Genomic DNA, 26,123 nt, shown 5'->3' on the forward strand with positions numbered 1-26,123 from the left:
ACTGTCTACTTACAAACTCTGGCCTGATTACCACAGCAGGTAGGGATATCACTCTGCATTTGAGACACTAAAAGCTCCATTAGCACATGGAATATGAGTACACTTAGAGACAACACAAAATCTAGTAGACCTGAAAGAACAACAAGAAAATTAAACAGGTATTGCATCCAAACAGCAGTGAAACAAGGCTGACAAATGAGGACTGCTTACAGTTTTTCTTCTTCTTTTTTTTTTAAATGGTAAATTAATCTTGGAATTTTAAAATTCTCTAGTGAATCAATGCAATCTCAATTTGATACAAAATTTTCCTAATCAAACTGTTCTTTTGAGCAGCCTTCCCAGACAGAACTATAGATTATTAGATCTAGAGGGAAGTCAGAGATATGTCTAGTCTAATACACTCATTTTTCAAAGGAAATTGAAATCCAGGGAGGGATTTGTCCAGTCATACAGCTATTTAATTACAGAACTCAAACTCAGGCTCTTGACATGGTCCAGTGTTCCTTTCACACCACCTGACATAGAATATCCATACGAATCATGGCGGATGTACTGAAATCCTAAAATGAAAAGCTCTTCCTTAGAACAAGTATACTTTCATTGGAACATTATAAATAATTCAAAGGTCTAAAACTTTTTTGAAGAAGTAAAAAAATACTTTCTATTTAACTGAAGCCCTAAGAGCAAGAAAATGGGCCTTCACTTTCCATACTGAAATTTCCATCAAACTAAGAATAAGCTACAGCAGACTCTGGTTGTCTGGTTCTCGTCTATTTTTTCAGACAAGCCTTCTTTGTTCTACACATGCCATTTCCCTTGGCTGCTACCCTTTCTTTTTCTAAATTTCCATGTCATGAATTTCCTATACTAGAAACATTCAACTTCTGAGCTTATCAGATATAACCATATCTGTCTCTATGAAACGCTTAACCCTTTTCTGCATCCCTCAGTTATCCTCATATATAAAGTGGCAAAGGACTCAGAAGTCCCAAACAACTTGGGTATATGGATCACTCACCAAATCAAGAAGGGAGCAGGCAGCCTCTTGCAGGTTCATTTTGAAGTGTTTATTGTCCCATCCTTAAGTTTTTGAATTCTTGACTATATCCTTTCCATTCTCTTTTTGGCGGTGGTAATTAGGACTCAACTATCTCTCCTATTGTGCAACTCTTCTACACTCCTCTCCTTGGTCAAATTATGGTATGTAGCTTTCCTGTGTGATTGGAATTTGCCAAATGAGGTCCAACTATTTTCAACATTGAATTTCTAGTCACATTTCCTCCCACTGTGGAGCCTCTTGTGTAAGTTCCCAAATCAGCTAAGAGATCTAAGTTCACCAAAATTTACTTGTTAATTGGGTATTTCCACAATGTTGTTTCTTTCTACCTCCCAAGCTCTTTTCTTAAATTACTTGATTTCCTTCTAAATCAGAATTCTTTTTCAGGTCTCTCTAGTTGTATCTAAATCCCAGTACTTCCCAGAACCCTAGTATTTTATGTTTATCTTGAGATTTAAGGAACAGAAATAAAGTCTAAAACTGTGAATTTATTTATTTATTATTACTCTCAAATGAGTAAAAATCCTTTACCAATGTAAATCGGTATCTTCTGTGCAACTTAAGGTCTTAAGAGTTGAGATTAAATGATTTGTGGAGAATTATTTAAAACAAAATAAAAACATTGCACAGTTCCTTCTTCCTTTCCCATTACAAATTTTTGCACTTCTAATGATTTTTCGGAGCAGCTAGATGGAGAAGTAAATAGATTACCAGCCCTAAAGTCAGGAGGACCTGAGTTCAAACCTGGTCTCAGATACTTAACACTTCCTAGCTATGTGATCCTAGGCAAGTAACTTGACTCCAATTGCCTCAGCAAAAAAATAAAAAAAAGAAGATTTTTCCTACTTAAATTATATGGGCAAAAATATTTTTTCATGGCATACACATAGTTATAATGTGCTTTTCCATGTCAACTGAATTATTTAATATGATAAATTCTAATTAAATTTTTAGAAATGACTAAATAGGTTCTCTTTAGACCATATTATTTCATGGCTTCAAAACAAAGAGCTATTTAAAGTAGGCCTGTTGCTTCTCATTGACCTTGCTACTCAAATATCAATGTTACAAAATTTTGATTTACAAATACATGAATGAGTCTTGACTAATCTAATAAGTTTTGATCATGGATTTTGAATTGTTCAGTTCAATCCCATGTTTAACCTTGAAAAAATGGCCCCAAAATCGCAGTACTGCCAACATTTATCAACACAAATTATGAGATTTTGCTTTATTCCAGTTTAGTGAAAATAACACTGGATATAGAATCAGTAATGACCTGGATCTGAATCCAACCTATGACACTTACTAGCTGTGTGAACATAGGCAAGTCACAATTCCTGAGTCTGTTTCTTCACCCGTAATATGGACCTAATGATAACTGTAGTACATAAATTTCAAAATGTTATGTAACAAACAAGATAAAATATATAACGTGTTTTATGAACCTTAAATATCAATTAAAACATTAAAAGTTATGGACAATAAAAATACTTTCAGCCCGTTCAATGTGGATATTATGAATGGTCCATTTACTCTATTAAATCAAAGTATGATATACAACAAATAAAAAGTTGTGAAAGCTTCACCAAAAGGGACCTTTTACATATGTTAGCAGTTTCTCTTATTTTCTAAAAAACCCAACAGCCATCATTGTTTACCTTGTTCATCATTTTCCTTAAACAGACTATATATAATATTTCCTCTGGATTTTATAGTAACACATACATTAAAATCAACAATAATTATAACTGACTAGGATGACTCAAAATCTTTTGGTTTACTCTTGCATTAGGCAGAGTATAATATAATAAAAGAATGATTTTTTTACATCTATGTCAAAACATAATATTCAATTATTACAGTACAATAGTTATAATTAAATTCACAATAGAATATCCTTAGCCTAAAACAGCAGACAGAAACTAAAATCACTTCAATACTGTTTAGTGTCAGTACAAAGAGTTGCCTTTCTATTCTAATAAAAAAAAATGATAACAAAAATCAGTAAGGCTGTTCTGGTAACCAGTCTTTGACACTAAAAAGATTTCATTTCCAGTCACAGCACTCTTCTTAAAGAGGATTCTTGCAGACTTTTTATTTTGAGTCTTGATCTTTCTTTGCATCTAAAAGTGCTGAGCGAATTCCCAACTTTTTCAGTTCTTCCACTAGATCTCCATTCTGATGCATCTGGAGGAGGATGTCACAACCACCAACAAATTCACCATTAAGGTACACTTGAGGTATAGTTGGCCAGTTGGAATAGTCTTTAATGCCTATGATGAAAGGAAATAAAGATAAACAATTAATCTTTTGGAATGATATTTTTTTCTCCTACTCCTAACTCATACAATCCTTATTTCAGATCTGATAGACATACCCCATGTCTATTCTGACAAATCAGATTTATAAAAGTAACATCTGCCAGTCATGGTTTGAATAGTAACAAAATCTTACACAATTCATTTGGAAAATTACAGTGTTTCTTAACATTGGCTGACAATAACATAGGCTATTGTGACCTTCAAGAAGTCACTTCTCTTTTTTGTCTGTTTTCTTATTTGTAAAAAGAGGTAATTTGACAAAAAGTTCTCCAACATCTTTAAGTTTTAAAGTTCCAAAATTAAATTTCTCATAATGATCTATTTCACTCAGGGCTAGTTAGTTTAATTGCTCACAGCATGGTGTTAATGAAGTATAGATTTGAATCCTAATTTGAATCCAATTAACTTCAGAGAAATTCACTTCTATAGCTCTAACTTTTTATCCAATCAATTTATTCACAAGCAATTTCACATAGTATGAGAATGGCTTCTGCCAATGGAGAAAACAATTCAAAGCACATATATCTACATGATGGTAGACCAGGTACATCACTGATTAACCCAGAAGTTTCTTCTAAGTTAGAAACTGGCTGACCATTGGAACAAACTACAGGTTGCCTGGGCAGAAAGAGGAAATAAAAGTTTGGGAAACAGACCACAGACCTGACAAGGCTTTTTAGTAATAGACTATGTTCAATTATTAAACATTTGCTGTAGCTACCCTCTTTGATTCCCCCAAGCAGAGCAGCTAATAACTTTTAAATTTGATTTTATGGCACAAATTTTATTCTTCAATGGATGGAACAACCAAAAAGAGGTAAATGGTATCATGACTTGACTCCCATTAACTGGAAGTTATTAGTTGATGGGATAGAAATAACAGGAATATTATAAGTACCTCTTTAAATTTATGATATAGAAAGAAAACCTGAGTACTTTTGACACGAAGCCTAGATTTTAGAAAAGCAGGTTTCATAGCAAAGCCCAAATCCAGTGGATTAAAATGCTGTGGAGGAAGTCAGCCTAGATGTTTAAGAATAAAATCCTTATCTATCTGCCAAGGAAAAATCAGAAACTTTATGATCAAAACTACAAAACACTTTCCACACAAATTAAGTCTGATCTAACCAATTGGAAAAATATTAAGTGCTCTTGGATAGGATGAGCAAATATAATAAAGATGACAATACTACCTAAACTAATCTATTTGTTTAGCGCTATATCAATCAGACTCCCAAAAAACTATTTTAATGACCTAGAAAAAATAACAACAAAGTTCATATGGAAAAACAAAAGGTCAAGAATTTCAAGGGAATTAATGAAAAAAAAAAATCATATGAAGGTGGCCTAACTGTACCAGATCTAAAATTATATTATGAAGCAGCAGTTACCGAAACCATTTGGTATTGGCTAAGAAATAGATTATTTGATCAGTGGAATAGGTTAGATTCAAAGGACAAAACAGTCAATAATCTTAATTATCTAGTGTTTGACAAATCCAAAGACCCCAGCTTTTGGAATAAAAACCAAATGTCTGACAAAAAATTGCTGGGAAACTAGGCGTCAACCCACACTTAACACCATACACCAAGATAAAATCAAAATAGGTTCATGACCTAGGTATAAAGAATGAGATTATAAATAAATTAGAGGAACACAGGATAGTTTACCTCTCAGACCTGTGGAAGAGGAAGGAATTTATGATCAAAGAAGAACTAGAGATCATTACTGATCACAAAATAGAAAATTTTGATTGTATCAAATTGAAAAGTTTTTATACAAACAAAACTAATGCAGACAAGATTAGAAGGGAAGCAATAAACTGGAAAAACATTTTTACAGTCAAAGGTTCTGATAAAGGTCTCATTTCCAAAATATATAGAGAATTGACACTAATTTATAAGAAATCAAGCCATTCTCCAATTGATAAATGGTCAAAGGATATGAACAGACAATTCTCAGATGAAGAAATAAAAACTATTTCTAGTCATATGAAATGGTGTTCTAAAGCAGTATTAGATCAGAGAATCAGAGAAATGAAAATTAAGACAACTCCGAGATACCACTACACACCTGTCAGACTGGCCAGAATGACAGAGAAAGATAATGTGGAATGTTGGAGAGGATGTGGGAAAACAGGGACATTAATACATTGTTGGTGGAATTGTGAATACATCCAACCATTCTGGAGAGCAATTTGACTATGCTCAAAAAGTTATCACACTGTGCATACCCTTTGATTCAGCAGTGTTTCTACTGGGCTTATACCCCAAAGAGATATTAAAGAAGGGGAAAGGGATCTGTTTGTGCCAAAATGTTTGTGGCAGCCCTGTTTGTAAATGGTCAGAAACTGGAAACTGAGTAGATGCCCATCAATTGGAGAATGGCTGAATAATTGTGGTATATGAATATTACGGAATATTATTGTGCGGGAAGAAATAACCAACAGGATGATTTCAGAAAAGCCTGGAGAGACTTACACGAACTGATGCTGAGTGAAATGAGCAGGGCCAGGAGATCATTATATAGTTCAACAACAATACTATATGATGATCAATTCTGATGGACCTGGCCCTCTTCAACAATGAGGTGAACAAATCAGTTCCAATGGAGCAATAATGAACTGAACCAGCTACACTCAGCGAAAGAACTCTGGGAGACGACTAAGAACCATTACATTGAATTCCCAATCCCTATATTTTTGCCCGCCTGCATTTTTTATTTCCTTCACAGGCTAATTGTACAATATTTCAGAGTCTGAGTCTTTTTATACAGCAAAATAACGGTTTGATCATGTATACTTATTTTATATTTAATTTATACTTTAATATATTTAACATATATTGGTTATCCTGCCATCTAGGGAAGGGGGTGGGAGGAAAGAGGGGAAAAATTGGAACAAAAGGTTTGGCAATTGTCAATGCTGTAAAATTACCTATGCATATAACTTGTAAATAAAAAGCTATTAAAAGTAAAAAAATTTTAAAAAGAAATAAAAAGAAAAAGATAAAAGAATAAAATCCTCTGGATTGGGGCGGAGAAGCCCCATGCTGAGAATATAGTGTAAGGTTCTTAACCAAAAATTACATATAAAAAAGGGCTGGGAGAAAATAGATAAAAAATAATTGAAAACTAAACAGTCTAATCCTAAAGAATGAAGGAGTGGAACAACAAACCAAAAAAAGAATAAATAATTTCACCAAAGAGATGAGACAACATAGAAAAATTTACAGGTTGCAGTCAAAGTAGTTCTTGAGATGATCAGTGAATTGGGCATGCACTTAAAAAAAGGTAGAAAAAGCTGTTCATGATTCTATGTCAATTTGACAGGAGGTCTACAGTGAGAGACTCTAAGAATCTGAGCTTTGCCTTATGATGCTTAACAGCTTATTAATGACTTGGGAAAAGTCTCATTAAAATTCAAAAAAAATTCTCATTAAATGTGCAGATGACAAAAATCCTAACAAGGGAATGGGCCAAACCTAATTTAAAAAAAAAAATCAATCAAGATAAATGAAAATCTTACACTTGGTTACAAAAATTCAACTTTACAAGTACAAAATTTTTCATACATACACAACCCTTCATACCCATATTAAGACTAATTTAAGGAACTGGGGATTTTTAGCAAGGAAAAGAGAATATCCATGAGAAGAATGACAGCTGTCTTCAAATCTATGAAGAATTGTTATTTGGAGAATCTGTTCTGTTTTACCATATCCCCAAATGAAGAAGAATGGGTTGCAAAGAGGCAAAGTTAGACTTAGTGTCATAAAAGTTCCCAAAAATTACACCTAATCAAAAAGTGAAACACTGCTTCTAAAAATGTTGTCTGATATGTTACAGCAGGACATAAAGTTTGGGTACCAAAGTACTTTTAAGTTCTCAAATTCTATGAGGACAGGAAATGTCACCTTTCCAGAATGTAAAAGATTACTCTCCTGTAATGAATTCAACACATTCCGCCTTGCCTTACCATTTTACTCTTTATCTCTCCAATTTCTAAATCAAAAATGAAATGTAGTCTCATAGTAAACATATCCAGAACACAAATATCAAAATTAATCTATGCTGTCACAAATAAAAATGCAATGGCAAGATAACATCATTACTTCTAGATAGGCATTTTGAAAAATTTAAAAGGATATCCAAAAAAAGGGCCAGCATTAAAAGAAAAACACATTAGTTAAATAAAGCATGAGAAATTTTATTATGTGGTCCTTGGGATCTTTACTATGGTAACAGAAACTAAATTTTTATGCTTAAATTCTTCCAAGAAATTAAAAACATCCAATAAAATGTCTGAAATTTTTATTGTAAATAATCAACCTACAAATTTTTCTCTTTAAAAAAAAAAAAAAGCAATTAAAAAAACATGATTACTTTACTACAAATTCCTCTAACAGGAAAGGCTTCCAAGTGCTTTATCTTTCTCCAACAGGCCTTCAAATTCTAAGAAGTGGCTCAAAAGACTAAATGCACTTAAAATATATCACTAAATTCCTGGGAAGACATGTCTACAGCTGTCTTAAAAAAACTTTAAATATAATAGGAAAGTTTCCAGATGAAGAAATGTATTACATTTTAGCTAGCTATTTGTGATACTGTATAAATAGAACTTAGAAGAACTTAAAACTTCTGACATAGAGTTTTCCTGCAATATGTCTCCCACTGCCTGTGACTTTGCTTGCTTCTTGTCTTTTGAATCTATCTTCTAGAACATAGAAAATAACCTGGATATTTATGTTTGTGGGGGAAAAAAACCATAACCAATAAAATAAAAGCACACAAAAAGGTGATTGTATTGGTGTACATATTTGAGAAAGGTTGTAATAATCCAAATAAAGGTTCTGTTTCTAGAAGTAAATGAAAGTGACTATGGGAAGAGGGAGAAGGTAATTTACATGTATTCCTTTATATCTCTAAAAATAAAAATTGAGCCTCCCCACCAAAAAAACTGCACTGACCATTACATGTGTATTCCCTAAAATAAATCAATGAGAATAGTTCTGGTAATAAGTTTTTTATGTCATCTTCTTGATAGCAGTTCAAGGTGACAACCAACTGATATCTTATCATGATTGAAAAGATCTAACTACTTTTCGCATATGTTATAACAAAAACAATTATATTTTTAGTTGATCAGCATCCAAAATAAGGGAGATTTTGAGGGTTTCCCCTCCTTGAAAACATATTCTTTTCCCATTTAAAAAAGTATGATGCACTTGGAGAAAGTTAAGGCAATAAAGGAATTGCTTTCCCCCTAAAGAATACTAAAAGCAAAAAGTGAGCTTGATTAGCAAAGTTTAAACTTTAAAATAAAAGTAAATTATATTTTATCTACAGTTCACAATGCGAATTACTATCCCCTCTTCCACCTCCACATTTTATTTTTCAAAATAATACCACAGCAATTAAGATTGCCAATATTTCCATATAATTAAGAACAAACATATACCTGCTGTAGTCCAAATATAAATATTAATCTTGAGCTGTCCAGAAAAAGACGTTAACATTCAATGACTGAACTGCAAAGTAAATGTATTCCTAATTTAATGAGCATTAATTTTATCAGAAAAATAAAATGTTTTTGAAACATTTTTGCTAATGTTTGCTAATGATTTTTTAAAATAAATCTATTGATCTATAAAGGTGTAAGTAGGGTAGATCAAGTTAAGAATATAAATTGAGTGGCAGCTAGGTGGCATAATGGATGGAGAACCAGCCCTGAAGTCAGGAGGACCTGAGTTTAAATCTGGTTTGAGACACTTAATACTTCCTGTTAAGTCACTTAAGTCCAATGCCTCAGCAAAAAACAAATTAATAAATATATAGAGATATAGATATATAAATTGAGATGAAGAGGAAAACAATTCAGTGATGAAAGATGGAAAGATATTCAAGTTGTTTAAAATAATTATGATGGGGCAGAAAAATGGTTGTATAAGATGGCAAAGAATAGAGAATTCTGAATGAAAGCAACAGAGCAGGTTTAAGACAGCTAGAAAAATCTATGCGGAACAAGCAGCAGAAAGTAAGGTAGAAACAATGAGATCAATACAATGTTAAGACAACTTTCACACTCATGGCCAAAGGCAATCCAGAAGTCTAAACAGACCACTAGACAATCATTTATGTGTTTATGTAACATTCACATAAGTATTTATCATCTTAAATAAGTCTTTTTTTCTTAATAACTTTCAATTCACAAGGAGAGATATTCTATATAGCAGTTTATCATTAAGTTTTAGTGCACTGTAACCTCAATTTATCATATTGAATATGGAATCTGGAATCAGTAGGATTCATCTGGAGCCCTGTATTCCATTCTGATTAGCTTATTTCAGGAAGGCCGCTGATAAGCTAGACAACCAGTCTAGAGGGGAACAACCAGAATGGTGAAGGGCCTGAGACCATGCTAAATAATTGAGGCCTGCATGAAAAAACAGGAAATGTTTAGGCTAGATAGAAGATTCATGGGGAACATAAGATTATATACTTAGGACACGGACCATCAACTCTGTCCTTTCATTTTACAGATAAGGAAACTGAGGCAAAGAGAGATTAAATGACTTGCTCAAGATCATAAAGATAAATAAATAGATATGGACTCCAATTTAGATTTTCCTGACCAAAGAGCTGTCAAATTTCTCTACAGTCCCAAAATATAGCAAGAGAAACAATGAGTAGAAGTTACCAGAAAGGCAAATCTTTTCACAATGTCAGAGTTAAATACTTAGCAACCAGAATTATCTAAAGTAGAATCAATTCCCCTAAAATTGGGGGGTTCCCTCTTCTAAAAGTCTCTGAGCAAAGGTTTGTTGTTGGAGAGCTTTGCAAAAGAAACTTTTTTCATATATGGGCTGATTTCTGACCCCTATTGAGATCCTGTAATCATGCAAATAAATAAACAGAACATTTTTATAGATAAAAAATTTTAAAACCTGCCTATAATTCTTTTTATAGCACATTTATTTTTCTCACACACTCTAGAAGTAATGTCTAACAAAAGTCTCTATTGATAAGTAGAGTTCTTAAATATAATTCTATAAGGTTGTACTTAAAAGAACTTAAAAAAATTTGTTAAGACATTTCTGGAAGCTATGTCAAGGTCTTTTTGAGTGTATTTGCCTCAAACAGTTCTTTGTTCAGAAATTTCTGGACAGAATAGTTTAAAAAATGTGATTAAGCAAAGATATTTTCTTCCTCTCTTCATAAATATTTCTCATTACGCCAAGTATTCAGATAATTGTATGTAATTTTAAAAAAAGCTTAAAAGAATGAAAGTGACAATTAACATGGCATACACAAACTGCCAGCAATGGGACACTGATTATTATATTTAACAAATAATCTAGGAGACTTATTATTGTCTAAAATTGAAAAAGAATGGCTTAGCTCTCTAAATGAGTTTATTTATTGAAGCACTTTTCTTTCAGACCTTAGAAAGACAGATGGTAGGTAAATACATACTCACAAGACATATAAATATGTGTGTGTATTTTGTATATATGTGTAGATACATAGACATTAAGTGGACAGAAGATAATCTCAGAGGGAAAGGCAATAAATATAGCAACTACAGAACCAGGAAAGACTTCCTGTAAAAGATGAACCTAGACTTAAAGGAAGCCAGGAAAAATAAGAGGTTTCATATATATATCGGGGAGTTCACAAGGTAAAAACTATTTTAATAATATTGAGATTGTTTAATTTTGTATAGAGTAAATAGGCAGATATAACCTACATAAATAAAAGTTCCTTGGGGAGTCCTCAATAATTTTTAAGAGTACTGAAACTCTTCAAAAAGATTGAGAACTATCTGGCAGAGCCTAGAACAGTCTTGTACACACTACGGTTAATGGGCACATTACAGATGAAAAACCAGAAAAGACTAAGAAAAAATGTTCAGTCAGATAGGAGAACAGGAAAAAGTTATGCAATTAGGCAGACAATCCAGTAGATGATCAATAGTGTCTAATGTTACAGAGAGATTAAGAAGAATGAGGATTTCAAAAAGGTATTTATATCTGACAAATTAGAAATCAATAAGAGTTTAAATTGAATGAACCAAATGAGAGCTAAGAGCTACTCAGTATAGACAGCTTTCTCAAGTTTAGTGAAGACAATGATGAGTTACTTTGTAAGAGCAGAGAAGGATCTGAGTTTTGAAGAAAGCCAGGGAGCAGAAATGATGAAGAGTACTTGAAGCATGAGAGGCAGCATGAGAAGAGCTACAAAGCTAGAATGTAAGTGTCACTGTCAAGAAACACAAGGCAAGCACCCCTTATCATTTATTTTTCTGTATATATTTTGCCTTTCAATAAATAGGATAAAAGTTCAAAAGTGGAAATTATCTTATTTTTTGTATTTGTATTGCCACTACCTAGCACAGTCCCATACCAAAGTAGGATGATAAATACCGTGTTATTACATAACATAACGAAAATAATTATAACCGTAAGAACTTTCTGCTTTTCTAGTATGAATATACTAGTAGGTTACATATCATCTTCATGAAAAATAATAGATCTAGCTTAGGCCTTGATGTAACTAAAAGTAAATAGCTGAGAAAACACGAAATTGTAAACTCCACAACCCAAGGAACATCCCTACTCGTTTGATCCGCAAAACAATCTCGGGAAGTAGGTGCTTCTATTATTTCCAATTTGTAGTTTAAATACTAAGGCTAGGATAGATTAAATGACTTAACACAATTGAGGCTTCATTTGAACTCTAGTCTTTTAAGTCTCCAAGTCTAGTTCTTTCGGCCCTACACCTCTAAAGCTAGAGAAAATATACAGGCAGGACTCAGAGTTCCTAAGTTCGGGCTTCAGCAGGGAGGCAGCACCAAGTTAGGAAGCTACGACTTAATAGCCTTTCTGTCTGCATCAATTACAGTCAACTATAGGAGGCATTCATGCAATTACCAGATTGCTTTCAGACAAAAGAGACGAGCGCTTCAAGTAAATAAGCCCCAAATTGTGTAAAGTTGGGGTACTGGACACCGCCTCGCTCCTCCCCCTCCCCCAGCAGTGCAGAATCTAGACGTCCCCTTCCCCCTTGAGCTCCATCTTCACTCGCGAAGCTTCTCAAAGTCTCGCAGTTCCCATAAGAACGAAGAACTCGTAACAGGAAAGAAGAGGCCCAGCTCCAAGCTACTCAGGCCTCACTAACGGCCCACTGAGCCCAGCTGACCTTGACGGAGGGCGGGATCCTCCAGCACGTTGTAGGCCGCGTAGTTGGAGACGCCGTGCAGCCGCAGGATCTGCACTACGGCGTTGCTGAAGCCGCACTGGGGTTGCTCCGGGGTCCCTTTCAGGAACACCACCACTTTGTCTTTCTTCACGAGACCATCAAGATGTTCCGTGGACCCCGAATCCGGCCCCCCGGGGCCCGAACTCCGAGTCCGTAGTGCCGGGCTCCGCAGGAGAACTCCGCGGCCCCAGTGGAGCAGAGCTGCAGATGCTCGGCCTAAAGACCCGCTCATCTCCCGCAGGCAAACGTCCCCCCGGCCTAGGACTGTCTAGGCAAACGGTTCCAATGTCCGTGCACCGGCGTCTCCTTATCCCGCCCCCCAGCTATGGTCCCATTGGTCGAAGATTTGAGAACTAGTGTGGATTGGGAGATTTTTAACCTGTCAATCCTTAGAAACTGCCAATCATTTCACTATGCTCCTAGCGAGAGGAGAGCTGGGAAATGAAGTAGTCTTTGCTCCTTCCACCACACCTCGCGATTTTTCTTTTGCCTATCTTTCTATTTTTATGTGCACTGGAGGTCCCAAGTGCCCATCGGTCAGACTCAGAACCCAGTGATAGGTAACAAGGTACAATAATGATTTTCCTGCGAAAAAACTAGTTGGCTGAGTTACTTGGGGGCAGTATGGGAGGATAGAAAAAACTTCTGTTTTCAACTTTAACCAACTCCACAGGAGGGCGGGAGGAGGAGACGGTGGCAACTGTGTTTACGTCATTTCCTAAAGCCTCCTGGAGGAGGTTGTTCTTCCGGCTGATGATGACTTAAGAGTTGTCATGGTAAAGCGGCCCAAGGGGCCTCCGGTTACCCTGGCGGGCTCAGTCTCCATCTCTCTTCAACAAAGGTCAGTAGTTTTAGGGGCCCGAAGAAGGTGGATGGAAGGGTAGAGAATAACGTTCATCATATCTGGACTCCAGCGCAGGGGACTGGGCCCTTCGCTGACCGCGGTGATCAGCGGTGTGCCGGCCTTGTCCCTCCCTGGTGCACAGGCTGCGTCGCCCCCTAGCGGTTGGGACTTCCTCGGAGGTCCGGGAACAGAGTCCCTTCCTCGTGCCTGAGAAGGAAAAACCTAGATACCAGGGGTCTGTTCCTTTGTATCTCTAGCGTCAGTCACAGGCCAAGCAGTAAGTATACTAAGTAATGCTAAAGCATTACTTAATATGTGTTTCTTTGTTATAAGTTTAGCAGAGGGTCTAATGCCAGTCCTATGGCTCCAAAAATCTGCGATATCTCTATACCATAGTTCATTCATGCCTCCCCTTCATATGCTCCATTTAATCAAGTCAAGCCATACATCCAAGATGGCTCATTTTATTAATTTTAGGTCAGAGCTTCATATTTTCCTGATCTCTATTTTAATTTTTTTTTTCAGGTTTGAGCAACAGGATTTGATTCAAGGAACAAAAATCGTAACTATCTCTTTTCAACCATTCAGCATTGGAATTAATTCCAAATTGGCCAGTTATGGAAGAAACGTTGAGTAAAAGCAAATTAATAGAAAGAAACAGGTATAGTTTTTTTTTTTTTTGTTAATTTTTTAGGTTATATGTGATAGTAAAAAATTATTTTGTTTCTACTGTGTGCCCAAGGCCATAAGTGAAACCTACAGGAAAGGAACCCCAGAAAAGAAGTCATTTTCTGAATTTTAGAACTATAGACGTAAGAATGCCACTAATTGATGCAGCTTATAAATATATTGTTCCCTTTGCTGTCTGACATCAGTATATGATTCTTAGAAAAATAGTTTTAATTGAAACACTTCTAGGGACACAAGAACAGTATTATAAATGTTTGTTCATTTACACAAATCAGTTTGTTATCCTAAGTATCTTGTGTTTTGCTGTAGGAAGTTGGGGGAGGAGAGTCTATATGAGAAAAAGATCTTGAATCCCAGGTCTTCACCAAAATTCTGTGCTCCATCAACTATGCTATGCTGCCTTTCTAATTTGATTATTATTCAATTTCAAGGAATATTTATCAATGTTCTTTGTGTTGTTATGAGTGCATTAGGGGAGAAGGAAAGATTGAAAAGATTTAGATAAGACAGTCCCTACCATAATGAAGCTTGCAATCTAATCAAGGGTTATAACTCAAATATATTAAGAAAACTGTTATAAAGGGATTTGATCAGGGTATTTCAGGAGGATTTTTGTTCATTCTTCAGTTCATTCCTTAACATTTAAAGCCTTTACATTCACTTGATTGTCCAGATTGTCTGCAGTCTTGGAATGCTCTGGGTTGTTTGTGCCCCTGAGTACACCTGATTTGCAGAAAGAACATTTTTCAGAGGAAGCTGAGGCATGGCTGTTAAAGAACGAACAGCATTATGTGCAATATTCCTCTGACACCAACTGAATACTGTTGCCACGGCGATAGTGACTCTTCCGTGTCATTATCTATCAACCAACAGTAAGAGAAGCTTTGCAGTTAAGATATTGTTTAGCAAATGGAGGGATTTTTGCTGAACACTAAAAACTGCTATAAAAATAAATGTTCTTTTAAAGAATATTTTTTGCCACGCTGAATAACATTTATGAATCTCAAGATGATAGTGCTGGAAAGGATCTTGGGAGATAATCTAGTTTAGCACGCTTTTGTTAATTTTTTTTTTAATCTGAAACACTGATTTAACTAACTTCAAATGCTATTGTCAATTCTTTAATTAATCCCTTTTTGGAAATGGATCCAAAAATAATCTGAAAATTAGCTACTATTTAATTATATTTAATATTTTAAAGCATCTGTTAATGAAAAGTTCTATGGAGACAGCACAATGTAGTGAATAGAGTTCTAGGTTTGGAATAGTTGAGACCTGGGTTTATATGTTATGTTTCAATTGCAGGGGAGAATTTCTGACCCCAGAGCAAGTCACTTAACTTTCCTGTACCATTTTACAAATCCCTAAAATCATAGCCTTGGACCATAAGAGACCCTAAGTCTTCTTTAAGATGAAAAATCTGAATTAGAAGAAAAGTTAAGTGACTTCCTCAGTCTCAAAAAGAATAAGGGTCTACTAATCTAAGTCTTGGATGAGTTATCTGTTTTTTAAAGGGTATTGCTACACCAGGAATTAGTCCTTTGTATATTTACATATTCCATCTTTGTCACTCTTGCTTTTGCTAATTTTAGTTTATAAATTGCTTGGTGCCTTAAATGATTTTTGTGTGTCTTAAATAATTTTTTTGTGGTTTTTCTTTTTCAGGTTCAATCAAAATCCAAGGAACAAGCATCAGCATATGTAGAATTATCTATTGTGCTAAAGCATTACTTAATGTATGTTTCTTTGTTAGAAGTTTAGAATACTGTGGATTTAACATTGAAAAGAACATAGTTCTTTCCATGGTAATCTAATTCATAATTATAATAACATGATTTCAGCAAATTTAAAGGTAAGGTATATTTTTTGTTTTTAAAGAGCATTGGGAATCTTTAATTTCTGGGATCCTGAAAATATATTTTACATAGTACTTAAAAGATTTCAGTGCTGCTTTAGAGGGGTTTATCATTCGTGTTGGCTTTAATAATTGATTTTAATAAGCCTCGAGGAGAACACACCAACAAAATCATAGGTTCCTACTTAGAAAATAGAAACATACTCTGTCAATTGATGATATTCTATAAACTAGCTAAATCCCCACTTTACTGGGGGTAAAAGTACAAATTTCTTTCACAAGAAGAATTATTGGCATTAGACACTAACAGGTCTTTTATCCTAATTGTTAAAAAGTAGTGTTCCAATTTTAAAAATATATATTAGGTGCTTTATCCATTTGAGTCATGCATTGATTAGGAGAAAAACTTTTTTTTAAACATTTATAGAGTACTTTTTTTTTCAAAGTTATTTACATAGATTATTTCATTTAGTCCTCACAATTCTGTAACCTGTTCTAAGTTATATAATTATAACTGAGTCACAGATGAGAGAACTAACATTCAAGTTAAATGACATGACTATAGTAACATAGTTTTTAAACAGTAGAGCTAGGATTTTTTTTAAAGTTTCAATTATTTTGTTTTATTTAGTTTTTATTACTTACTTTTCCAGGCCTTTAAGACCACTCCCACCTCCCAAAAGGGCTTATAACAAATAAACATAAATAAGCTAAGTACATTCCCAAACAGATAGTACACTTCCATATGTTTGTTTCCTTCTTCTCAGGTCCATCATTTCTCAATATGTAAATAACATGCTTCATCATTCCTTCCCTGGAATTCTGAGTTATCATTTCAAGTCTTTCAAAATTGTTTTTATAACATTAGGTTGTTCTTCAAAAGGAATATTTAAATAAGTCATCTAGGAACAAGACAGAGTGAAAATCCCTGAAGAGAGATTTCAATTTTGTCTCTCTATCCCAAGCATCTAAGAGAGTTCCCAGAATATGAGGCACTAAACAAATGCTAATTGAAACAAAGAATACAAGGCCTCTTTATGTGTGTATAGGCATATCTTTATCAATCTATGTATAAAACATAAGTTTTTTACACTCATAGTTATACCTTTAAATATTTAAAATAGGATAGTTGTCTAAAAGAAAGGGGAGGAAGTATATTAAACTTGAAAAGCAGCATATATATATTAAACTTGAAAAGCAAACTCCTTTACAAAAATATTTTTGATAGTTTAAAGTATTTTTGAGATGCCGAAAAGAGAAATTTTAGTTTGTGAAAACTAAGAATGGTAGTTTAAGAATAGGATTAGAAAGAGATAAGCAGAATAAGTTGTTTTCCAAAATCAGATCAAGAAACTTAGATTAAAGTAGACAGGTACAGAGAATTTAAATCACTTAAAAGCACTTGTGTTTATTTGCTAGTTCGTATTACATGATAAAGTCTGAAAATTTAGTAAATAAGGAAAGTGACTGTAGTGTGTATTCAAAATAATTCTTCAAAACACCAACCTTTTATGTTTTTCAGTATTAAAATTTCTCCCAAGATATGCTATATAACAAATGTATCAGTAAACTCCTAAAATAAAGTTTTCTTGCCATTGCTAGATATGCATTCAGTTTCATTGAATACTTTTAAAATAGCAAATGAATTATATGATAGAATTTCAAGCCTTTTTATCTAGTAACTTTAGATAATAGTAACAGTTATGAAATAGACTTGCCTAGATTATTTTTGGTGTTTTCTACTTGAAATATATTAAAGGAAATTATAAAAAAAAGAGGGAGAGTGTTAAATCTACTAAGTTAAATGTTCTTAAGTTTTTTGTGTGTCATGAACCTCTTTGACAGTCCAGTGAAGTTTATATAGCCCTTTTATCAGTAATGTTTTTTTTTTAAAAAACAGTTCTTGGAACCCACATTAAGAACCAATAGTTAGCTTGTGTGCTTTCTATTATAAAATTAGAAACAGCATTTGAATTTTAATTACCTCTTCCTATCAAGAAAATTATACTATAACTTATCTGTACTATAAATCTATGTGAGTAAATTCAAGTGTTTTCTACAACTTGTACTGCCCTTAATCGTTATATGATTTCAACTTAGGAAGAAAGGAATTTTTAACTTTATTATGGTACTGTATAAAACTTGGGTCCATTTCTCCATTCTTGACATCAGAAATGAGATCACATAAGATCATGTGAAATATATGATTAGAGATGAGTCATTTTACCCTTTATCATTGGACTAGAAATTTATAAAATCCAAATCTAGGTGTAGCCATTTATAAATAAAGACTTTTTATATAGGGTTTCTTAACCTAGAGTTCACTGACCCTAAGAAGCCCTTGGACAAATTTTAGTGAGTCCATTACTTGTATGGAGAAAAAAAAATCACATCTTTATTTTCATTAATCTCTAACATTTCCTTCAATTATGTATGTAGGCACCAAAATATGATTCTGAGAAAGGACCCTATAAACTTCACCAGACTGCTATAAAGGTTTAAAAACCCCTGTTCTTAAGGAAGAATCAGATATTCTCTCAAACTAGGAATTTGGATTATAGAAATACTGGACTGAGAGAAGACCTTCATCTTATCCTAATTCTGCCACTATCTTAAGAAAGATGGGTAATAAATCCATTTATACTTTAATTGAGCATCATTTTCTGCATCCCTAAAGTGATTAGATGATCTTAAAAGTTTTCTTCAACTCTAAAGTTGATTGTTAAGGTGCCCAAAGTTATTTCTTGTCTTTCCCATCTTGCTTGATTTTTTTTTTCTTTTTAAAGTTTAAATGCAGTTCTTAGAAGGTTATGAGACATTTTGAAAGAGATTTGAACCCAAATCTTCTAAATCCAATGTTTTTCTCACTTTACCATTTTTCTCCAATTGGATTATGAGCTGCATGAGAGTGAGATCAACATAATTAATGATGAAAAATTAGAAAATACTGCAGAATATCTCAAATATTAAATTACATGAGATTGGTTCTAGGAGATGTAGAAAAAGACTAGAAAAATCTGTGGGATAGAGTGAAAGGAACTTGTTTATGACAAAGGGAATTGAAAAGGACGTTTTTTTAAACCATGAGAATGGCACGAAAAGAGGAAACGTTAATGTGAAATAGCCATCTCTTCTAATTGATACCTTTCTTTGGAATCTAAACTTAAGAGAAGGGACTTTTTAAATTTTCCCCCTCATCCTCAGCTATTAACACTTTCTTGAAAGAGGAAGGTCCTTTTGTTTATTGAATTAATTTGAATAGTAGAATAGAATAATATGAAGGAGAATGAGAGTTGGTTATCTTTTGAACTGAGAACTGCAGGATGAAAGTAACTATGTTGGAATCAATGAGGTTAACATCAATGTTAACAATAAATGTTCCAGTAACAACATTTTTTCTATTAACTTCATCCAGCTGTGACTATATTGTACCTATCAAGTAACCTGACTAGATGATCTAAGGTCACTCCTGATGTATGTAATTTAAAGCATCTTGAGAATCAGTATGAATGAATGTAAAATAGTTTCAGTTTCAGAGAAAAGTATCTATCACCATCAGGTAATTGCTTTGTTCCTTATTAAAAATATTTTTGTTGTCAATGATTAATAATATATAGACTACATAGTATACTACCATTTAATTGTATTATTTCTCATGCTGAATGAAGCTTCCAGAATTAACTTCTTAATACACAGAGCTGCTTACAATTCTTTCTCTATAAATCTTACATCATCAAACACCATGGTTATAATTAAGGCTATTTGAAATTTGTGAGAGCCCAGTCAGAACCTGGTTATGGATCTGTTATTTGTGGTTTTTTTCCTTTTCTGTTTGTGGTCATATGAAGTATTCTCAGTTTTTGTGGAAATGGGTTATGATACAAAAACCAGCTATCTTTGCTTGTGAAGCTTTCTTTCAAATGAGACCACTGGAACAGCATTGGTTTATACAGGTAACCTTTGGATGTTTTGGCCACCTGCCTATGTGCAACTTGACTCAAAATGATGGGCCTTTCCCCCAAAAAGTAACGTTTTCATGCCTTTTTGTTTTTATAAATGCCCTATATCAATTTCACTGCCAGAACACACAGTGCCAATAATACCACTCTATTTACATGCCAAAATTGGGTGGAGTATTTTCCTTATAAGTTCTTGGCACTCTGCTTATCTTGCACACCCAACTTCTAAAATTATCGTACATTCAAAGCAGCCATGTCTTGTAGGCAAAAAAGGGAAAATGTTATAAGTATTTTACAAATACTTTTCAAGAAGCAGCCCACTACATTGTAATAAAAGTTCTCTAACATTTCCTATTCAGTGATCAAGAAGAGATTTAGATTAACTTGGTTCTTGTGATTAAGATAAGTTTCAGTTTAAAGTTAAATGTTTTTTGTGCTCTGTCATTAGTATGAAAGCTGAGATTGTCAAAGCTGAATTTTGGTTTTAAGAACTCATTTGATGGCATTGTTTATTTTAAACAAAATTTATTTAAACTCTTGTGATAGAGTTGCAGTTTTATTCATTGTCCATCAGCTTATTGGCTAAGCTGTGTGGTGGTAATTAACCAAGAATTAGTGTGCATTACTTTCTTGGTAATATAACAGTTGAGAGGATATGCAACCACATTGTTTCCTGGAAAATAAACATATAGTATCTGAGTCATTGCCTTAGCTAAACCTGTACATTTCCTGTTGCCAGTCCCTGAATCAGTTCTTCCATTACATGCACAGATAGCAAAATGGGATAATTAACGATATTTCTGTCACACCTGTATATATAAATTCACACACAGTAACATAAGTAGTGAAGTATTTTAGACACAGTGCTCCCATCTGCATAAAATGGAAGCTATCACTATCTTTAAATCATAGCTGACTTTTTAAATAGCACTTTCAGGATTACAAAGTATTTTGCATGTATTGTTTCCCTGGGTTTCTCAACAGCCCTGAGGAGCAGTTCTACAAGTATTATCCCTATTTTATGGACAAACTAAATGAAGACGTTAAAGCTCATGGTCACACAACTAGTATTGGAGGTATAAATTGGACCCAGGTTTCTGGTGATGCTAAATTCAGGGGCTTTTTTTTTTTAATCTATACTACATTTCTCTTATTATTACTAAGCCTGTTCTGGTTACTTTGGATAAGCAATTTAACGTTTCATCAATGACGTTGGTAGTAAGAGTTAATCACATTAGGATCATAGGATACTATATCTAGAACTGGAAGGGACTTCAAAGCCTCCCTAATCCAACTCCACTTAATTAACAGATGAAGAAACTGAGGCTGGGGTTATGTCATTAACATAGGTAGAATTTGAACCCAAGTTTTCTGACTCCATAGTCTGTGCTATTCACCTGTACTACACTACTGCTTAGTAGATTCAACCTAGATTTTTCTCAAAACATATAATGCTTAGAATTACTAAAATATATACAATAATTTTTTCTCTTTGCTCTGATGTACAAATTTCAGTCCAGAAATCCTCAAGCCACAGCTCCTCCGTGAACCCTTGCCAATAATTGAAATTCTCATTAATATCTCCCTTGGCTGAACTCCTATAGCACTTTAAATATTGAATCATTTACTCTGTATCATTCTCATATGTTTTATATGTTAGATTTGTGTATCTAAATAAATTTCTTGTAAGTAGGAACTACAACACAGTCATTCATGCTTGTTGATTTCTTTTATATCTGCCACACTAAATGATACTCAGTCAATATCTGTTCAATCGTTGTTTGCCCTACATTAAAACACATACTAAGTAGCAAGTATGTTGATTTATTTGCCATAGATATTCTAGGTTTTTTAGCAAAAACTCTTCAAAGCTCTTTATTGGGGCTTCTTTTGATTACTTATTTGTTTTTCTGTATGTTCTCATATTTGGTTGTATGTATTTATAAACAAACCAATGGATTCATGATATTAACAATATGAGTGCTTTTTCCATCAGTACAGATTGCACTTGATTCATATTTGCCTATCTTGTGCTATTTTTCATGACAAGATCTTTTAGCATCCTCACAGGGAGTCCATTTAACTTAAAAGTCTTTCTCATTTTTGTTAACATTCTATTGGATACTAATGGAGCATGTAGACTGAAACAACAAAGTGTATTATTAAACATTTTATTTGTTTAAACAAAATCATACAATTTTTAGAGCTGGAAAGGACAAAACTTAATACAGGCTTCCCATTTTACAGCTGGGAAACAAGGCTTAAGAGTTGAATATAATTAGACCACTATCACATAAGAAAGACTAAAAAAATAGTCTTCTGATTTCTATCCTAGTTTGCTTTCTGCTATATCACATTTTTATTTCACAAAAATAATTAACTTGTATTTCAATGATAATGCTAGATTTTTTCAGGTTTCATATTTAAAGTGAATACCTAGCGGCAGCTAGATGGTGCAGTAGATAGAGCACCAGCTCTGAAGTCAGGAGGACTTGAGTTCAAATGTGATCTCAGAACTTAACACTTCCTAGCTGTGTGACCCTTGGCAAATTATTTAACCCCAATTGCCACAGGGGAAAAAAAAAGTGAATACCTACTCTAGTGATTACCTTAATCATCAGTGAGCATAAAAGTCAGAATATTAGACAGCATTTGGACTTCTTTTTCCCTAGAATTTGCCCCTAATTCTAAACTTATTTTAGGTGATAGAAATAGAAATTTCTCATAGTTGAAGACTATTGCAAACTGGACAACAGGGTCATAGAACCTTAATTTCCTCATTCTCTTCCCCCTACCCTATCCCCAATCTCCCAAGGACAAAAAAATAAAAGCAAACAAATAGGGAAAGCTAAAACCAGGTTTTGGCATCTAAAATAAAGCCCATTCCCAAAAGATCTCTCAGTATGACCAAGTAACAAAAAAGAGCCTGGCAAATTTAGATCTCTGATAATCCTGTCTAAAGATCGATAATATGGTTCCTATAAATCTCTCCCACATTCATATTGTATATTGAACCATTTTATCTTGTATAGTGCCAGAAGCTATTGTATTTTTCAGCAGCTGGCTTGGACTGTATTTTGTTTTGCAATGTATCTGTTGCCACAATGGAATTGCATCTTTTGTTCACTTAACTCCCTTCCATAGTCTGCTTAGCAATAGCAGCCTAATATATAGATATATATAGGTTATATATATCTATATATTTGTTTTTATATATGTGTGTATATGTGTATGTATATATGTAATTTAGAGAGACATTTAACTCTTTAATATGATTTGAATGCAGGACATGTATTTTGCCTACAACTATCTAATTTTATCATTAGAGATCATTCCTTTGGGTTAAGGCAAATATCCTTTTTGAAAATGAAAATCTGGGAGAATTAAGTGTAAGAATTATTTTGTTTTTCTCCAAATCATTTCTTCTGCTACAAATAACATAAAGCTGAACACAACAGGCCTAAGAGTTTTAATTGGAAAGAGGAAAGATAATTGGAACTTAAGGTATTGCTTTACAATGATGATGAAGAAATAATTCTGGGAAATGATTTAAAGAAGCACAATTAATTTCCAGATTTTTAAGGTCTGTATTTCTGAAAATAATGCTTTATAGTTGTAATCATAGAAGTCTGATGTGTCTTGTAGTATGTTTCCAAATATTTTATCCATTCTGCTTGCTACTGGATTTTGTATGTAATATCAAGGAATGTGATAATTTGTGTGTGTTTATTTTGCATTTTGTTACTTTGCTAGACTTATGTCTATTAAATTTTAGTTAGATCTGTAGCTGGGAACCAGTCCTCAATTCGATACCAGACTACTATAAAATTGTAAAGAAACCACTGGATTTATCCACAGTGAAAAAGAATCTTCAGAAGAAATAATTCCAACACTACTAAATCCCAGATGACTATGACTTACTGACTTCTAAGGTATAAATATTCACACTGAAATGTTAAGTCTCTTTCAAGACAGTGCACCCACTCCTGATCTATGAGATTCTCTAAATGGATGATTATACTATTTTCAAAAAGTTGAAATTTTGTTTCCTCTTCTGTTGAATCTTTACAAACTGTGAAGTCATTAGAGTTGATAGAGACAATAATTATCTAATTTAGCATGGTTCAGTATCATTGATCTGATCTTACAAGGAGATGTTTGGGGCCAGAACCTGAAACAAGGTACTAAGTAGAACTAATTGATACAATGCTTGTGTTTACACCTTTACTCATTGGAGTTCACAAGTATGGGAGATTCACAAAGTAAACTTTGTAACTTTGTGAATTCACACCTCCCTTGAAGCTCTTAGGACCAGAGAACACTCTGGGAGAAAACCCGTAATCCCATTCTTTCAGAAGAGTCATATATAAGCCCAGTCAAGAGAGTTCAGTTGAGTTAGATTGGAGAGGAGCACTCTGGTGCAGACACAGAGCACTTTGGGAGATTGAGAGCCAGAAGCCCTCTTTCAGAGGCAAGACAGCTTCAACTTGGAGCTGAATTGGAGGCTGAAAAAAGCAGAGGCAGAAGCAAAGGACAAAACTGCAAGAGCTCTTGGAACCAAGCAGAAAGATAGGCCTCTAAGAAAAAGTAACCGGGCTATTTTGGAAGGAGAAAATAAACATTTGCATTTTATCAGCCAGCTGCATTTTGGAGTGATTATTACTTTCAACTGCAACTAAGGTTGCCTCCAGAAAGCTTCCCCGAGAAACCTGCTTTCTCCCAGAGAGAACCATTATATTATATTTTAAAAGAAGAAAATCACCACACTCTGCCTATGTTTACTTATCATATTTCTATAGGTTACCTTTTTAGAACATTACAAAAAATTGTAGTGGTGGAACAATCTTTATCCTTTTCTTACAAAGACAGCATTTTTTCTTTACATATAATGCTATCTCTTGATTTTACATAAATATTTTCTATATTAAGGAATTCTTATTATTTTAATTTTTTTAACAAGTAGGACTTTATTATTATTATTATTAGAATTTCAGGAGCTGAATACTTTCTTTTTCATTTTTCCCCTGGTTCTAATAGATCTGGACAATTTTTATTTATATCTTAAAAAATAGACTTTTTTTATTTAAATCATCACTTTCAGGTAAATCCATGATTCTTCATTTATCTCTCTTGTTTAGTTTCCAGGTCAGTTGTTGGTGGTTGTTATACTAACACATTATGTTACTTCTATTTTTTTTTCCCAGTGGAGTTACTCTCTCCTTGTAAATTGTATTTTAAGGTATTTCTGGAGCTATTATAGTCACTTAAAGAGGTCTACATCATTCTATGTTTCATCTCTACACCCTTAGCTCTTGAATTGGGGTTAGTATTCTGTAAGTCTCTGGGTCAGTGGGAAACTACAATGTTGTTTGCCTTACACTGGCATTGTTTTGGGGGTTTTTTTCAATACCTTTCCCTGTTGCTAGTGACTTTAAGTTACCTTTTTGCATAGTTCCTACGTAAAGTATTGTAGTTTCTCATTGAAATTCTTTGTCATTGCTCAGTTTGATACAATTTTTAGATTTTTCTTGCAATTGATGTGTTGGCACTGGGATATCTACCATCATTCAGGCAGCCCAGTTTTATTATTTAATCCAGAAATGTCCATGGGCTATGATATTTTGAGGAATTTTCATTTTAAAGTCTCAGGAAGAGACTATTCTATTTTTTACTTTCTGCATCTAATCTGGGAATTCTCTTTTGTGGATTTTAGAAAGATGTTATCCAGGTATTTTGTTGGGTAATGATTTTCAAAGAATCTCTTGATACCTAACTTATCCCTTCTTGACCTATTTGTTTTCATAGTATAGATGTTCTATTTTTTTAATTTTTCAATTTTGTGTAATATTTTGTCTCAGGGTCATTTGAAATCTTTTTTACTTTATTGTAAAAATTTATGAAGATTCTACTTTTCAGATAAGGTTTTTCTTTTGTTTCTTCTACATTTTTTCCCTAGTTCTTTCTACCAGATCTCTTATTTCATTTATACTTTTATTTTTCATCTCTTGCTTCATCTGGGTACAACTGTAATCCAAATCATTTTTTTCCTCTTTACGGCTCTGCTTAGAATCATTATGGAATTACTATCTTATTCTACATTTACCTCTTGATGCGTAATTTTTTTTTTTAGTATTCA

The 26,123-nt window shown here is 33.7% G+C and overlaps 2 protein-coding genes and 1 non-coding gene across 3 annotated transcripts in view; 2 read left to right on the forward strand and 1 right to left on the reverse strand.

Annotated features, from left to right (window-relative positions):
- Positions 1-2,273: 2,273 nt before the first annotated feature.
- On the reverse strand, positions 2,274-12,958 carry GLRX5 (glutaredoxin 5). Its single transcript, XM_051978432.1, has 2 exons — positions 12,580-12,958; positions 2,274-3,333 (listed from the first exon to the last, which is right to left on the reverse strand). The coding sequence occupies exons 1-2, from the start codon at positions 12,869-12,871 to the stop codon at positions 3,155-3,157; spliced, it is 471 nt and encodes a 156-aa protein (XP_051834392.1). The 5' UTR covers positions 12,872-12,958; the 3' UTR covers positions 2,274-3,154.
- A 707-nt stretch (positions 12,959-13,665) lies between these two features.
- SYNE3 (spectrin repeat containing nuclear envelope family member 3) overlaps positions 13,666-26,123 on the forward strand; it is a 206,549-nt gene continuing 194,091 nt past the window's right edge. The window contains exons 1-3 of the mRNA XM_051978431.1: positions 13,666-13,760; positions 14,009-14,144; positions 15,839-16,025. The gene's annotated coding sequence lies outside the window, so the exon portion shown is untranslated. The remainder of the gene's footprint in view (positions 13,761-14,008; positions 14,145-15,838; positions 16,026-26,123) is intronic.
- On the forward strand, positions 14,849-15,122 carry LOC127552654 (small Cajal body-specific RNA 13). Its single transcript, XR_007951509.1, has one exon. It is a non-coding gene; the product is annotated as a small Cajal body-specific RNA 13 (non-coding RNA).

This window comes from Antechinus flavipes, chromosome 2 (assembly GCF_016432865.1).
Source record: "Antechinus flavipes isolate AdamAnt ecotype Samford, QLD, Australia chromosome 2, AdamAnt_v2, whole genome shotgun sequence".
NCBI lineage: Eukaryota > Metazoa > Chordata > Mammalia > Dasyuromorphia > Dasyuridae > Antechinus > Antechinus flavipes.